The following is a 15,547-nucleotide window of genomic DNA, read 5'->3' as shown; positions in this document are numbered from 1 at the left end:
GCGCGTGCGTACGTTAGCGCGTGTGGCAACCAACTGGCTTGCTTGTCTACCGTGAACGCGAGCGGATTCGTAGGTATTAATCCGAGCTCTCGCGGCGAGTTCCATAGGCCTGCCTGTACCAAAGCGACTAAATCGTGGAGTGAGCCACGCCTGGTAATACGTAACAAAGTGATCAAAAATGACCTGTACACATACATAATTTTTACATGGATCGTTAGCTTGTTTGTAGATTATGGGAACACCAATAACTCCATATCGACAAGAAGGTCCCTGTCGGTAGATAATAACACATACGACCTAGATAACTTTTCATAAACAGCTCGGAAGTGTTATTTTATAAATATTTTTGACCTTAATGATATTTTTTCGTTATCTACTACTAATTCAATTGATTTGTCTTGATGGTCGTCCCTGTCACTCTTAACGCGCGTAAATCAGGCGAAATTCAAGATGTATGTTAGTCATTGAATGTAAGTGGTATATGTTTATAGTTGAAATTGTTTTGTTAATTTGTGTTCCAGTGTGTTCGGACGGTAGCGCCGCCCGCGCCAGGGAACAGTGCGCGATGGCTTGTTCCGTGGTGCTCGAGCGCCTGCGCGGCGACGCGACTGGTCACAGTGGCGGCAAACCATATGGCTGCGAGCACTGTGGCAAGCATTTCGGAAACAAATATATTTTAAGGAATCACATACAAAACACACACTTGTCGACCGGAATAAAACCATTTGCTTGTGATTTTTGTAGTTCTACGTTTCAAACCGAATCGCTTGTAACAGAACACGAGGAGAGCGAACACGGTGTTACAAATTTCATGTGTGCTGAATGTGAGTATACAACAAGTTCCAAGAAAAGTTTAGAGACTCATGTAAAGAGTCACTTTTTGGAGAATAATTTCAATTGTAGTCACTGTAGTTACAGGAGTTCGTGTAGAAGTGATTTGCACAAACACCAGACAATACACATGGCTGGAGAGGCTTTAAAGTGTAGCGACTGTGATTTCAAATGCAATGTTGAATCTAACCTGCGACGTCACCAGAAGACACACAACCGGAGGCAACAGAGAATACTCACTGGAAAACAGGCTTACAAATGTAGTAATTGCGACTACAAGTGCAGTAAACGTACAAACTTGCGAAAACACGAAAGGACACATTATATTGGCGAGAAGCATTTTCAGTGTAACTACTGTGATTTTAAATGCAATCGGAAATCGAACTTACGAAATCACCTGTTGATACATACGGGGGCAAAGCCATTTAAATGTAGCAAATGTGACTACAAGAGCAATCGAAAAGGAGACTTACAAGTTCACCAAAGAATGCACACCAGAGAGAAGCCGTACACTTGTAGGCTATGCGACTTCAAGTACAGTTCTAGGGCAAGCTTACTCGTACATCAACGGACACATACTGGCGAGAAGCCTTTTCAGTGTAGCCACTGTGATTACAAATTCAGTCAGAAATCAAGCTTACAAAGACACATGACGATACATACCGGGGCGAAACCATTTAAGTGTAAAGATTGCGAGTACAGCTGCAGGTTGAAAGAAAACTTGTTAACACACCAGAGTATACACACTGGAGAGGAGCCGTACACATGTAGTCACTGCGACTACAAGTGCAGTAATAGTTCAGCCTTACGAAGACACGAAAGGACACATACTGGCGGGAAGCCTTTTCAGTGTAGCCACTGTGATTACAAATGCAGTCTGAAGTGCATTTTGCTTAAACACCTGATGATACATACTGGGGTGAAGCCATTTCAGTGTAGCCACTGTGATTATAAATGCAGTCAGAAGTCATACTTACAAAATCACCTCTCGATACATACTGAGGCGAAGCCATTTCAGTGTAGCCACTGTGATTACAAGTTCAGTCGCAAGTTATACTTGCAACGACACCTGATGATACATACTGGGGCGAAGCCATTTCAGTGTAGCCACTGTAATTACAAATGCAATAGGAAATCAGGCTTAAAAAGACACCAGAGGATACACACTGGAGAGAAGCCGTATATTTGTAGTTACTGCGGCTACAAGTGCAGTTATGTTAAAGCCTTACGAAATCATGAAAAAACACATACTGGCGAGAAGCCTTTTCAGTGTAGCCACTGTGATTACAAATGCATTCAGAAGTCACAATTACAACTACACCTGACGAAACATACTGGGTCGAAGCCATTTAAATGTAGCATCTGCGAATACAAAAGCAATCTGAAAACGAGCTTACTAGTTCACCAAAGAATACACACCAGAGAGAAGCCGTATACATGTACTTATTGCGACTACAAGTGCAGTTATATTTCAGCCTTACGAAGTCATGAAAGGACACATACTGGCGAGAAGCCTTATCAGTGTAGCCACTGTGATTACAAATGCAGTCATAGATCAAGCTTACAACAACACCTGATGACACATACTGGGGCGAAGCCATTTCAGTGTAGCCACTGTGATTACAAATGCAATAAGAAGTCAAACTTACGACTACACCTGATGATACATACTGGGGCGAAGCCATTTCAGTGTAGCCACTGTGATTACAAATGCAATAAGAAGTCACTCTTACAAAAACACCTGACGATACATACTGGGGCGAAGCCATTTAAATGTAGCGACTGCGACTACAAGTGCAGATCGAAATCATGTTTAAAAAGACACCAGACGAGTCATAATATGACGATACCATAACAATGTGGCATTTGCGATTACATTACAAGTTTCGTCAGACTGTAGCAGCGGACCGGCATAGGGTATTTATATTCAAAAAGCGAGCAATTGGCCTTGACGATGTCTCTACTAGAGATGCAACGGATAGTTGTTTGGCCGGATACCGGATTTCCGGCCTGGACACTGGCCGAATATCCGGTATCTGGCCGGCGGAACTATTCCTACATTTCGGTTTTTCAGGTGCGCATTGTGCAGGTTTGACCTGTTTCCCAGTAAACGTTCGCGCGGACTCATTTCTAGGTTCGAAATGAGTGCACGTGCAAGTCAGTGGACTGATTAAATTGTTTTAAAATAATAAACAAGTACGATTATGACCGTGTCTGTTTCTTAAATCCAATTTGTTTACTCCGAAATCAAGCAATATTACTATACGGTATCCGGCCGGATATAAGGTCACTATCCGGTATCCGGCCGGATAGTAAAATAATGGCCGGATAGGCCGGATACTGGATAGTAACCGGATATCCGGTGCATCTCTAGTCTCTACTCCTACTGGCAATATTGTACGCACAACAAGTGGCAGTATTGTACGCACAACAAGTGGCAATATTGTACGCTTAACAAGTGGCAGTATTGTATGCACAACAAGTGGCAATATTGTACGCACAACAAGTGGCAATATTGTACGCACAACAAGTGGCAATATTGTACGCACAACAAGTGGCAATATTGTACGCACAACAAGTGGCAATATTGTGCACACAACAATAAATAAATAAATAAATATTGGTGGACGTCTTACACAGATCAACCTAGCCCCAAACTAAGCAAAGCTTGTACTATGGGTGCTAGGCGACGATAAACATACTTATATAGATAAATACATACTTATATACATAGAAAACACCCATGACTCAGGAACAAATATTAGTGTTTATCACACAAATAAATGCCCTTACTGGGATTCGAACCCAGGACCATCGGCTTAGCAGGCAGGGTCACTACCCACTAGGCCAGACCGGTCGTCGGCCAGACAGACAATAGCAAAGAGTTAGCAACAAAGTCAGCTCGCCCCCGCCCCGCAGCTCGCGGACAGCGGCAGAGTACTCCTTCCTCACGCCACCCATTACTGAACCATCATTATCTACTAAATGTAATATCTTTATCCCATCAAAAACATAAATGTAAAAAAGGAGAGCCAAGTTCAATACAAAAATTATGCTTGGCTGTGGGGTTCGCCATAAAAAGAATGGAGATCTAAATGAGTGCCAAGTTCTATGCAAAATCCAAATATGTATTTATAGGAACAAAATAACATTATAAACAAGTATTAAACTCTATCTTTGCTTTATTGGATACCTATAACAATTGCTGTTATTTAAAAAAAAATGCGAGATCTTAAAGCAGGTTAGATTTGACTTGGCCAGTTTTCATTACACCAGTCATTTTATAAAGTTATTCAACATATATATTTTGTAATTCTGATAAAAACTGGCCAAGCCAAATCTAACCTACTTTAAGATCTCACATTTTTTTTAAATAACAGCAATTGTTATAGGTATCCAATAAAGCAAAGATAGAGTTTAATACTTGTTTATAATGTTATTTTGTTCCTATAAATACATATTTGGATTTTGCATAGAACTTGGCACTCATTTAGATCTCCATTCTTTTTATGGCGAACCCCACAGCCAAGCATAATTTTTGTATTGAACTTGGCTCTCCTTTTTTACATTTATGTTTTTGATGGGATATCAATACTTTTTGTAAAGAAAACTAGGCAGGTATTGAGATTTAATGTTTTTTCTTGTGTTTCCGCTGCATGTTTTTTACTTCTGTTCTTTGTATTAATTATGTGGTGCCGCGCGCCGCCAACGACACACCGTTGGCCGGTTGTTTAGCGCGTATTACAGGTTTTTTGTATGGGGACCCCCCCTTTTTTTATTTTTAGATTTTTTCCTACGCTTACACACAATAACCGAGCTGGATTCCAAATTTCATCCTTCTAGGTCATCTGGAAGTAGGTTAGGTTTAGGTACTATATGTCAGTCACAATAAAAAATAAGTTTGTATGGGGACCCCCCCTATTTATTAACTTTTTTTGGTTTTTAGATTTTTTCCTACGCTTACACACAATAACCGAGCTGGATTCCAAATTTCATCCTTCTAGGTCATCTGGAAGTAGGTTAGGTTTAGGTACTTATATGTCAGTCACAATAAAAAATGTTTTTTTTGTATGGGGACCCCCCCTATTTTATAACTATTTTTTATTTTTAGATTTTTTCCTACGCTTTCACACAATAACTGAGCTGGATTCCAAATTTCATCCTTCTAGGTCATCTGGAAGTAGGTTAGGTTTAGGTACTTATATGTCAGTCACAATAAAAAATGGTTTTTTTGTATGGGGACCCCCCCTATTTTATAACTTTTTTTTATTTTTAGATTTTTTCCTACGCTTTCACACAATAATTGAGCTGGATTCCAAATTTCATCCTTCTAGGTCATCTGGAAGTAAGTTAGGTTTAGGTACTATAGGTATGTCAGTCAGTCTTAAAATTTACGACTTTTTGACCTTCATATCTTTATAACCGTTTGAGCTAGCTTCATGAAATTTGGGCTTCTAGATGTCCTTATGGATATAATTAGACACACGTAGTTTTATGTGTTTACGTTAAAGATGTTTTGAGTTATAGAAGGGTCAAAAGTGGCACCAAGTGGTTCGTGTAATATTACACTTGGCGCTGGCTAGCCAGTTCCTTTGCTTGAACTTGGCTTGACACGCTGCCGCGTGTCTAGATATGTTGATGTTCAGTACACAAATAGGTAATGATTAGGCATTATTTCGACTTTTCTTGTAAGAGCGCTCTTAATTAGAAGGATTAGAAGTATAATACTTTAAATGTAAATTTACTAACGACATGTAACGATGTCACTATATTTTCTTTTCTTTATTTCTTTTCTGTAGACTTGCGCAATCATCAAAATACGTTCAGGAGAGAAGCGGTATAAATGTAGTCTATAGTAGAATAAATACTTACTTAGTCTTTAGACCTTTAGAGAGTACACACTGATTAGAAGCTTTATGCAACCCACTGCAAGTCCACGAGTCGACATAAGAATGCGTTACAGAATCACCTAAGAACATAACATTTTATTTAAAAACTTTAGTGTAGTTCAACAAATAGTGAGGAATGTGATCCGCCAGTTACCGGTGGAGCATGTGTCGGGTGTGGGCTGTGTGATGTGTGTGTCGTGGTTCCCTTGCACGCGCGTGCACGATGTGTTCCCGGTGTCGTGCCGGCGTGTGTCGCGCAGGACGAGCGAGTGCCGTGTGTCGCGGCGAGAGGCTGCTCGCTAGCCGAGGGGCTCCGACACACGACACTGGACTGTATGCAGAATAACAAGTTGAACGTGTTTTTAATATAATATCTAACTAATGTAGTATGTTGTTTTTATTGTACCTATTTAATTTCCCACCCCGAGCTGTACCGCTGTGGTGGTTGGTAACAAGTTCCTCAGCAGCGCCGGCCCGGCAGCACGACTCCTGTTCCAATTTCAACCTTCTGAGACTCAGTGTACTTTTTTTGTATTTCCAGCTGCAAAAGTGCAAGGCCATTTATAAATTATTTCCATTCTTAATGTGTCCATGTAACTTTGCAGCGCGCTGTACATATTCTACAATATATTTTGAACTGTTGTACAGTCACTAAAATTTCCAAATTCAAAAACAAACTATGCTTCTGAGTCTCAACATTTTCAACGGTGAACGTTTCATCATTAATTCCTCTGCCGGAACCGCGACCCGGCAGGATTATAAGCGACCACGTGGAAGATATTCTGCGGGATCGGAAGCCCTAGTCGCGGGACGGCTCCGGGCCTCGACGAGTATGTAAGTACCAGTAAGTACACTCGCGCTCCGTGATTATTACGCCTTTTAGGGTTCTAGCTAATCGGACATTCCATAACGTAAGTATGGAACAACCAATTTAGCTAGGACCCTAAATGGCGTAACAATCGCGGAGTGTCATCAGTCATCACGCTCCATCACACGTATACGCATACCATCGTACGTAGTAGTAATAAAGGGCTTCCATCTCCTGTAGTTGTCGCTGGAGCCGACAGCAATGGAACAGACACCCTGAGTGAAACCTACACGAGTATATACACTCGCATTAGATACATCAACGAGTCATGAAATTTGTAGTGTCCGACCGAAACATGTTTTTTTGCCGAAACCGAAACCGAATGTTCGGCTTTGGGTCTAGTTTCGGCCGAAACCGAAACCGAAACTTTTGTAGACTTGTTAAAATCGTTGAAAAAATGTCATAAAACCGCTTTTACACACATATTATGGGGCTGTCAACACCCAATGTCCTTGAAATTGATGTTACTTAAGCAGTTTTTTAAGAAAATTACTAGAGTTAGACCAAGATAATTCGGCAACGATTTTGATAACACATGCAGTGCAAGTGTTACTTTAAACGTCAAAACTTCCATGAAATTATGACGTATAAATTACATTTGCACTAGTAGCACTGCGTATGCTATCAAAATCATTGCAGAATTTTCTTGGTCTAACTCTATTCATTCACCAGTCAAGCTAACATGTAGATGGTCAACCAAAACAGGGTCAACCGACAGGGTCAACCAAAAACGCGAGCGCAGCAAGCGCGAAATTTTTTGTTAACAATATCGCAAGGCCGGGTACCGATCTTCACCTGAGGGGCTACCGCGAAAACCGAAATTTGCAAATTCTCTTTTACTCCAATGAAGGCGTAATTAGAGTGACAGAGAAAAATGCCCGCAATTTGCGAACTTCGATTTTCGCGGTTATAGCCCTGGGCCTAAAAGTCCGAAGTGCCCCAGTGAGGCGAACTTTCATGCGAAGTCAAAGCCGTGCTTCAGGCTTCAGGATAAGTAGTTAAGCACAGACTCCAACCAATGTCCATTGTATTAAAAAGCGAGACCGCAGGCCGAGCATGGCGCAGCGAGGCCAAAGGCTAAGCTGAAGTAGAGGACATGTGGAACACAAACCAATGGTAAATTGAGGTAAAACGTGAGGCTAAGGTCGAGCATTCGTATGAAAAACTGTACTGGGGACACTTTTAAGGGTTTTTTCTTCGTTTTAATCAATAGTCAGCTGTTCACAGCTTCGCAAAATATTAACTATTGAGAAAATCAACTTTGCGGCACTAGTTGAGCGTAGCCTTTAGCCTCGCTTAAAATTTGCCATTAGAGGTAGATAGAATAATATTTTTTAAGAAAAAAAAACCGACTTCTATGGGGCCCGGTGAAAGATTATGGTAGATGGTGCACTATGTAGAAAAGGAGGTAAAAACAGTACTTTCTAGTAGCATTTCGTGTCCGTAAGGGTCGTAGTTCTAGCCTAACCTAACCCACTTCTCTGATAGCAGTTCGGTTCTGTGAGGATCGCAGTTCGAGCCTAATCAAACCCATTTTTCTAGTAGCATTTCGTTTCTGTAAGGCTCGCAGTTCTAACCAAACCTAACCCACTTTTGTTCGGTTCTGTGAGGATCGCAGTTCAAACCTAACCTAACCCACTTAACGGCGCATGCGGTGCGGTGTACGGGGGTTTGAGCGGGAGGGGTTTGGCATCATCATACTTTATACCTACATTTTATGGTAGCTAATAATCATAGCGGTTTATTTAGTTTAGGTATCATAGGGGTTTTCCGGGTCAAGGTCCGGGTCTCTGAGTCAGAGTCCGGGTCCGAGTCCCGGTCCAAGTCCGGGTCCGCGTCCGAGTCCGGGTCCGAGTCCGGGTCCGAGTCCGGGTCCGAACCGGATCCGGGTATGAGTCCGGGTCCCAGTCCAAGTCAAAATCGAAATCACCAAACATGTACTATGCGTCGTTGAAGAGTTCTGTTCTGATCATCATCAGCAGTTCCACTTCATCAAATGCGACAGTTTTTAATGTAAATGCTTGATTTTATGATGAAAATACAAAAAATTCTATACGTATGCCTTTAAGATTTGAGGAGTTCCCTCGATTTCTCATGGATCCCATCATCAGAACTCAAGCTTGATAAAATTGTGGCTTAAAAACTTAACTTGCTTAACAAACATAACGAAGAGGACAAATCGCCAAAGGTGAACTATGCGTCGTTGAAGAGTTCCGTTCTGATCATCATCAGCAGTTCCACTTCATCAAATGTCACGTTTTTGAATGTATATGCTTGATTTGTTGATAAAAACACAAAAATCACCATATGTATATATGCCTTTAAGATTTGAGGAGTTCCGTCGATTCCTCATGGATCCCATCATCAGAACTGGATTTTGACAAAAACGGGACCAATCTGTATGCATATACATACAATCAAAAAAATAATTTTCAAAATCGGTCCAGTAATGACGGAGATATGGAGTAACAAACATAAAAAATAAAATAAAAAATAAAAATATAATTTTTAAGAAAAAAAAACCGACTTCCATGGGGGCCGGTGAAAGATTATTGTAGATGGTACACTACGTAGAAAAGGAGGTAAAACCACCCACTTTTCTACTAGCATTTCGCTTCTGTAATGGCTCCTCTACAGGATGGGCCAACGCCAGCCACTCCAAGGGACGCAGCCATGCGGTAGAATGAGATAGCAATATCACTTGCTCCCTCTAACGCATAAATGCGTCCCTTGGAGTGGCCGGCGTTGGCCCATCGTGTAGAGGAGCCATAAGGGTCGTAGTTCTAGCCTAACCTAACCCACTTCTCAGATAGCAGTTCGGTTCTGTGAGGATCGCAGTTCAAACCTAACCTAACCCACTTAATGGCGCATGCGGTGCGGTGTACGGGGGTTTAAGCGGGAAGGGCTAGTAAGATTGGCATCATCATACTTTATTTAGTGATTTATTTAGTTAAGGTATCATAGTGGTTTTCCGGGTCAAGGTCCGGGTCCAAGTCCGGGTCCGAGTCCGGGTCCGAGTCCGGGTCTGAGTCCGGGTCCGAACCGGATCCGGGTATGAGCCCGAGTCCGGGTCCCAGTCCAAGTCAAAACCGATATTCGTAATCACCAAACGTGTACCATGCGTCGTTGAAGAGTTCTGTTCTGGTCATCATCAGCAGTTCCACTTCATCAAATGCGACAGTTTTTAATGTAAATGCTTGTTTTTATGATGAAAATACAAAAAAATCTATACGTATGCCATTAATATTTGAGGAGTTCCCTCGATTCCTTATGGATCCCATCATCAGAACTCGAGCTTGACAAAAATGTGGCTTAAAAACTTAACTTGTTTAACAAACATAACGAAAAGGAAAAATCGACAAACGTGAACTATGCGTCGTTGAAGAGTTCTGTTCTGATCATCATCAGCAGTTCCACTTCATCAAATGCAACAGTTTTTAATGAAAATGCTTGATTTTCTGATGTAAATGCAAAAATCTCTATACGCATGCCTTTAAGATTTGAGGAGTTCCCTTGATTCCTCATGGATCCCATCATCAGAACTCGAGCTTGACAAAAATGTGGCTTAAAAACTTAACTTGCTTAACAAACGTAACGAAGAGGACAAATCGCCAACCGTGAACTATGCGTCGTTGAAGAGTTCCGTTCTGATCATCATCAGCAGTTCCACTTCATCAAATGTCACTTTTTTGGATGTATATGCTTGATTTGTTGATAAAAACCCAAAAATCACTATATGTATGCCTTTAAGATTTGAGGAGTTCCGTCGATTCCTCATGGATCCCATCATCAGAACTGGGTTTTGATAAAAACGGGAGCAATCTGTATGCATATACATTCAACCAAAAAAAGAATTTTCAAAATCGGTCTAGTAATGACGGAGATATGGAGTAACAAACATAAAAAAAAATAAAAAAAATAAAAAAAAACACAACCGAATTGATAACCTCCTTCTTTGAGATTTGGAAGTCGGTTAAAAAAACATACAACCGAATTGATAACCTCCTCCTTTGGGATTTGGAAGTCGGTTAAAAATGAGTGAATAAGAGCGAAAAAGACATCGTTCGACTCGTGCCGAGCTGATACTCGGCCAACGGCTACGTGCGACAGTGCTATCTCATTCACTCCGATACAATTAGACTGTGTGCGCGTTATAGGTATTGACAGCCTCTTAACCTTTTGGCCGCCGGACCTAGTCCGCAAAGACGCTCACTCACACGCCAGAGCAAATTTTAAGTAAACAACTAATAAAAAGTTTAGGGATTGCAAATAGTGATATCGATATTTACAATATTATGGTAAAAATCTTTTTAATTTAGCTTTGTTCTTATCCTGTTTTAATTTCATTCCAAATTGCCAAAATTAAACATATGTTGTACACCCGAAAATGTTTAAAATATAGGGATTTAACATAAAAAACAACCACTAAACAATGTCGATTCAAGACGTGATATCGCCGCACTAGGCTGTACGAGAAGTCTTTTATACAAGACAACGGCGCCCATGGACTGCCCGCAATGCAGACCGACAAGGACTGTTTCCGCGCGGATCAAGTAGTAATAGTCTCTAGGTCAACGGCGTAAACTTTATTGGCGTAACGTTAAAGCTGCGCATCATGTGTCGATAAAGTCAATATACCGGAACTGTTTTAGTGAAAATTACACGTGGGTTGAATTTTTAATGAGTGAAGATATTATTCCGGAATTAGAATCTATCATTATAATTTCAGTTTGGTTTACATTAATCTATAGGTAAACTCTTATCAAAAAAACGTTCAACGACTTGTTACAAAAAAATTACACATTAACTTCAATGTTATAACAATAAAAGTAAAGTCTGATAAACAGGTATGTCCCTGTACCACACTTGTGCGAAGCGGTCGCTGCGGTGTATCCCTTCCCACTAAGCTATAAAATAACATCAATTATTTTTTTTATTTATCTCTTCTGCAATTAAATAGTCCACAATCTACAATGGCAAATTTACTTGTCTGACTCTACTTTATAGAGCTAAAGAAGCTACCTGAACTTTAAATATAGTTATGCCTATCTGACTCTCGTTCTACGTATTCTAGTAAGTAGTTACCTACTATTCGTTGAAAAAAATTGGCCATTAACAAGTGTTCAAATACTTAGATAAAAACATATTTCTGACTTTATATTTACGTTAAAAATTCCCATATCGAGTTAACATTCCCATCCCTAGCTGTCTTTTATACAAGACAACGGCGACGAGGAACATGAAAAATGTTGAAAATTGGAGCAATTTTTTTAAATGCCTTATTATAAAAGAAGGGATTTATATAGCGGCTTAAAAAGCAAATAAATGAAAAAACAAAGACCTTAAATATGAACACGAGTGTAAATGAAATTGCAATTGTTATTATTTTCACATTAACTCAGTGGTTGAATTTGTGTCTTGTATACAAGACGACGGCGCCAGCGTATCGTTCTATCATTGTCTTCTATACCGGACAACGGCGGTCAAAGGGTTAAAAGAGACTGCGACGACCGTCCAGTGGCGTTCTCATTAGTGGAATTGTGTTTTATAATCTTCTTCTTCCTCGCGTTATCCCGGCATTGAGCCTGGGGTCTGCTTGACAACTAATCCCATGATTTGACGTAGGCACTAGTTTTTACGAAAGCGACTGCCATCTGACCTTCCAACCCAGAGGGAAAACTAGGCCTTATTGGGATTAGTCCGGTTTCCTTACGATGTTTTCCTTCACCGAATAGCGACTGGCAAATATCAAATGATATTTCGTACATAAGTCCCGAAAAACTCATTGGTACGAGCCGGGGTTTGAACCCGCGACCTCCGGATTGAAAGTCGCACGCTCTTACCGCTAGGCCACCAGTGCTTGAATTGTGTTTTATAATAAACCAATTAATTTCTGTACCTATATATGAATCAGTATATGTAGGTATGTATTAATATTGTTGTCCTACTTATTCCCCAACTTTTGGTCTTTGTCCGAAGTACCATTTCGTAAGTTTCGGCCCGGCCGAAAGGTTCGGCCGTTTTTTGGTCGAAACCGAAACTACAGCTGAAACATGATTTTTTGGCCGATACTGGCCGAAACCGAAACCGAACCTTCGGTCGGACACTAGAAATTTGTAAGTCGATGAAGTGGTGAATGATGGGATTCATGGGATAGACTGAGACTTGTGCTCCAACGTGCACGACGCGTTGCCGTGCTCCAAAAGGCTGGCAACCTTGGAATGTACAGACTTTTTAATAAGGCAACCTAATAAGTTAATACAGTTCAATTAAGACAAAAATACCTTTCATTTGCTATAATTTACGATTATATAACTGATGAGGTGATGAGGGTATAAAACACCAATTACCTTTTTACACCTGGCAACTCACAGTTGGGCAGAGGGGAAAGTAAGTAAGGCAACCTTTACTCTTTCAATTCTGTTGGGTAATATTCTCTTAACTAGTGCAGGTATTTTTAAAATAACAAACGAGGGAAGTAGATTTAATAAGTTTATTAAAAAATAATTAATTACTTATTTAATATTATCAGTACGCAATCACTAGACAACATATTTGCGATGTGTCAATGTGAATATTATCTATCATTTATTTCTTATCACTAATAAATTACAGATGACTGTATATATTTCTTATGCCGTATCTCGCACAGGGGAATGAGATAAAGCACACAGGCGATACCATAAAGGTATACCTTACCATTTGCATACATAAAGGCATTATACCAGTTATATCTCCGCACATTCTGCGTTGCTGCTGTGTGGGGGCTCCATGAGTATATAAGTAGTGTGAGCGCGGCGCAGTACTGGTGTCTACTCTGTGGCGCCGCTCGACGACATGTCGCCGACGTGACAGCCCGGGACGGTCGAGAGAGAGGGCGCTATGCGACAGCGAGTGTGAAGGAATGGTAAGGAAAATAAGTAGAATAGAATAATACTTTTTTAGGATACACATCAATCAATTTTCAATTAGTTCTAATCATTATTAGTGGAATACAAAGTAACTACATATTTATATTTTTAACACGCAGCTGCCTCAAGCCGCAGTTGGCACTGCGACCTTTGAGAATTCTAAGTATAGATTATCTCCATCTCTGTCACTCCAATATAGCAAGAGCGGGAGAGATGAAGATCTCACTGCATAAGAGACGTTAGGGCTATTGTTCACATGACAGCCCGCGCAATAACTTTAATATGCAGCTCATTAAATTTGAGGTATTTTTCTCCAGCAAGCAAACTACAAAGGAACTGGTAAGTATCAAGTGATGCATAGTCGCCGTATAGGAGCTGTCTAGGTGCACAAAAATATCTGAACACACACTCTAACACCGTGTGTTCAGATATTTTTGAGCACCTTGGCCGCTCCGATATATCTGATAGCGACTGTACATAAGTCTCAAGAAAGTCGAAAGTACTTCGTGTCTGCAGTTTGAGACCTCCGGCTTGGAAGCCACATGGCTGAGGGCCTACCGCGAACACCGAACTCCGCAGATTGCGGGTATCTTTTTTTTTACGTCAATTAAGGCGTAATTAGAGGAACAGAGAAAGATGCCCGCAATTTGCACACTTCGATTTTCGCAATTCCAGCCCTGACCACTTCGCCCCCAGCGCTCACTCACTGCACTAACTAGCGGATCGACACTAATATACTTCACAAATTTCACCATTTTTTTTAATATTAAGTGATTACATTTGTACGAGTACATTATGTTTGTACTGTAGGAGCAGCACAGGAGCCCCCTGCTTATTGCAATGTGTCAATGTCAGGTTAAATTTCCCGTTTTAGGACAAAAGGCGACATACCCTCCGCCGCGAACGATCCCTATAGTAAGGGTTCTCTTCCGCGTCTCATCTGGTGTCTCCGCAGGTGCTGTTTCAGGCTGCACTTGTAGTCGCTATTATTGCTTTTTAAGCTTCGTCCCATGCGTCTTCTGGTGATGTCGCAGGTTGGATTTATTGCTAAATTTGTAATCACAATGACTACATATGAAAGGCTTTTCTCCAGTGTGTATCCCCTGGTGTTTTTTTATACTTGATTTAGTAATGCATTTGTAATCACAGTGGCTACATTGAAATGGCTTCGCCCCAATATGTATCATCAGGTGTCGTTTTAAGTTTGATTTATGACTACATTTGTAATCGCAGTGGCTACACTGAAATGGCTTCGCCCCAGTATGTATCATCAGGTGTCTTTGTAAATCTAACTTCTGTCTGAATTTTTAATCACAGTGGCTACACTGAAATGGCTTCGCTCCAGTATGTATCATCAGGTGTTGTTGTAAGTGTGACTTCAGACTGCATTTGTAATCACAGTGGCTACACTGAAATGGCTTCACCCCAGTATGTATCATCAGGTGTCGTTGTAAGTTTGATTTATGACTGCATTTATAATCACAGTGGCTACACTGAAAAGGCTTCGCCCCAGTATCTATCATCAGGTGTCGTTGTAAGTCTGACTTCTGACTGCATTTGTAATAACAGTGGCTACACTGAAATGGCTTCGCCCCAGTATGTATCATCAGGTGTCGTTGTAAGTCTGTCTTCTGACTGCATTTGTAATCACAGTGGCTACACTGAAATGGCTTCACCCCAGTATGTATCCTCAGGTGTTGTTGTAAGTTTGACTTCTGACTGCATTTATAATTACAGTAGCTACACTGAAAAGGCTTCGCCCCAGTATGTGTCCTTTCGTGTATTCGTAAATTGAAACTATTACTGCACTTGTAGTCGCAATGACTACATTTGTAAGGTTTTTGTCTAGTGAGTATTCTCTGGTGCCTCCGGTTGTGCGTCTTCTGGTGACGTCGCAGTTTTGATTCATCATTGCATTTGAAATCACAGTCGCTACACTTAATAGGATTTCCAGCAATGTGTGTTGTTTGGTGTGTGTGTAAATCACTTTTACAAGAACTTGTGTAACTACAGTGGCTACAATTAAAATTGTTCTCCAAAGAGTGACT

General features: G+C 40.8%; 1 protein-coding gene across 1 annotated transcript; it reads left to right on the top strand.

Moving 5' to 3' along the window:
• Positions 1-528: 528 nt before the first annotated feature.
• Positions 529-3,127, top strand: LOC134673824 (zinc finger protein 260-like). The gene has a single exon (XM_063531852.1). The coding sequence runs from the start codon at positions 566-568 to the stop codon at positions 2,684-2,686; it is 2,121 nt and encodes a 706-aa protein (XP_063387922.1). The 5' UTR covers positions 529-565; the 3' UTR covers positions 2,687-3,127.
• Positions 3,128-15,547: the final 12,420 nt, after the last annotated feature.

Source organism: Cydia fagiglandana, chromosome 19 (genome assembly GCF_963556715.1).
Source record: "Cydia fagiglandana chromosome 19, ilCydFagi1.1, whole genome shotgun sequence".
Classification (NCBI taxonomy): domain Eukaryota; kingdom Metazoa; phylum Arthropoda; class Insecta; order Lepidoptera; family Tortricidae; genus Cydia; species Cydia fagiglandana.
This window is presented reverse-complemented; position numbering and strand designations above follow the sequence as displayed.

Bases quoted from the DNA above. Each gene is read 5' to 3' on its own strand.
- LOC134673824 (XM_063531852.1), top strand. From the start codon at position 566: ATGGCTTGTTCCGTGGTGCTCGAGCGCCTGCGCGGCGACGCGACTGGT.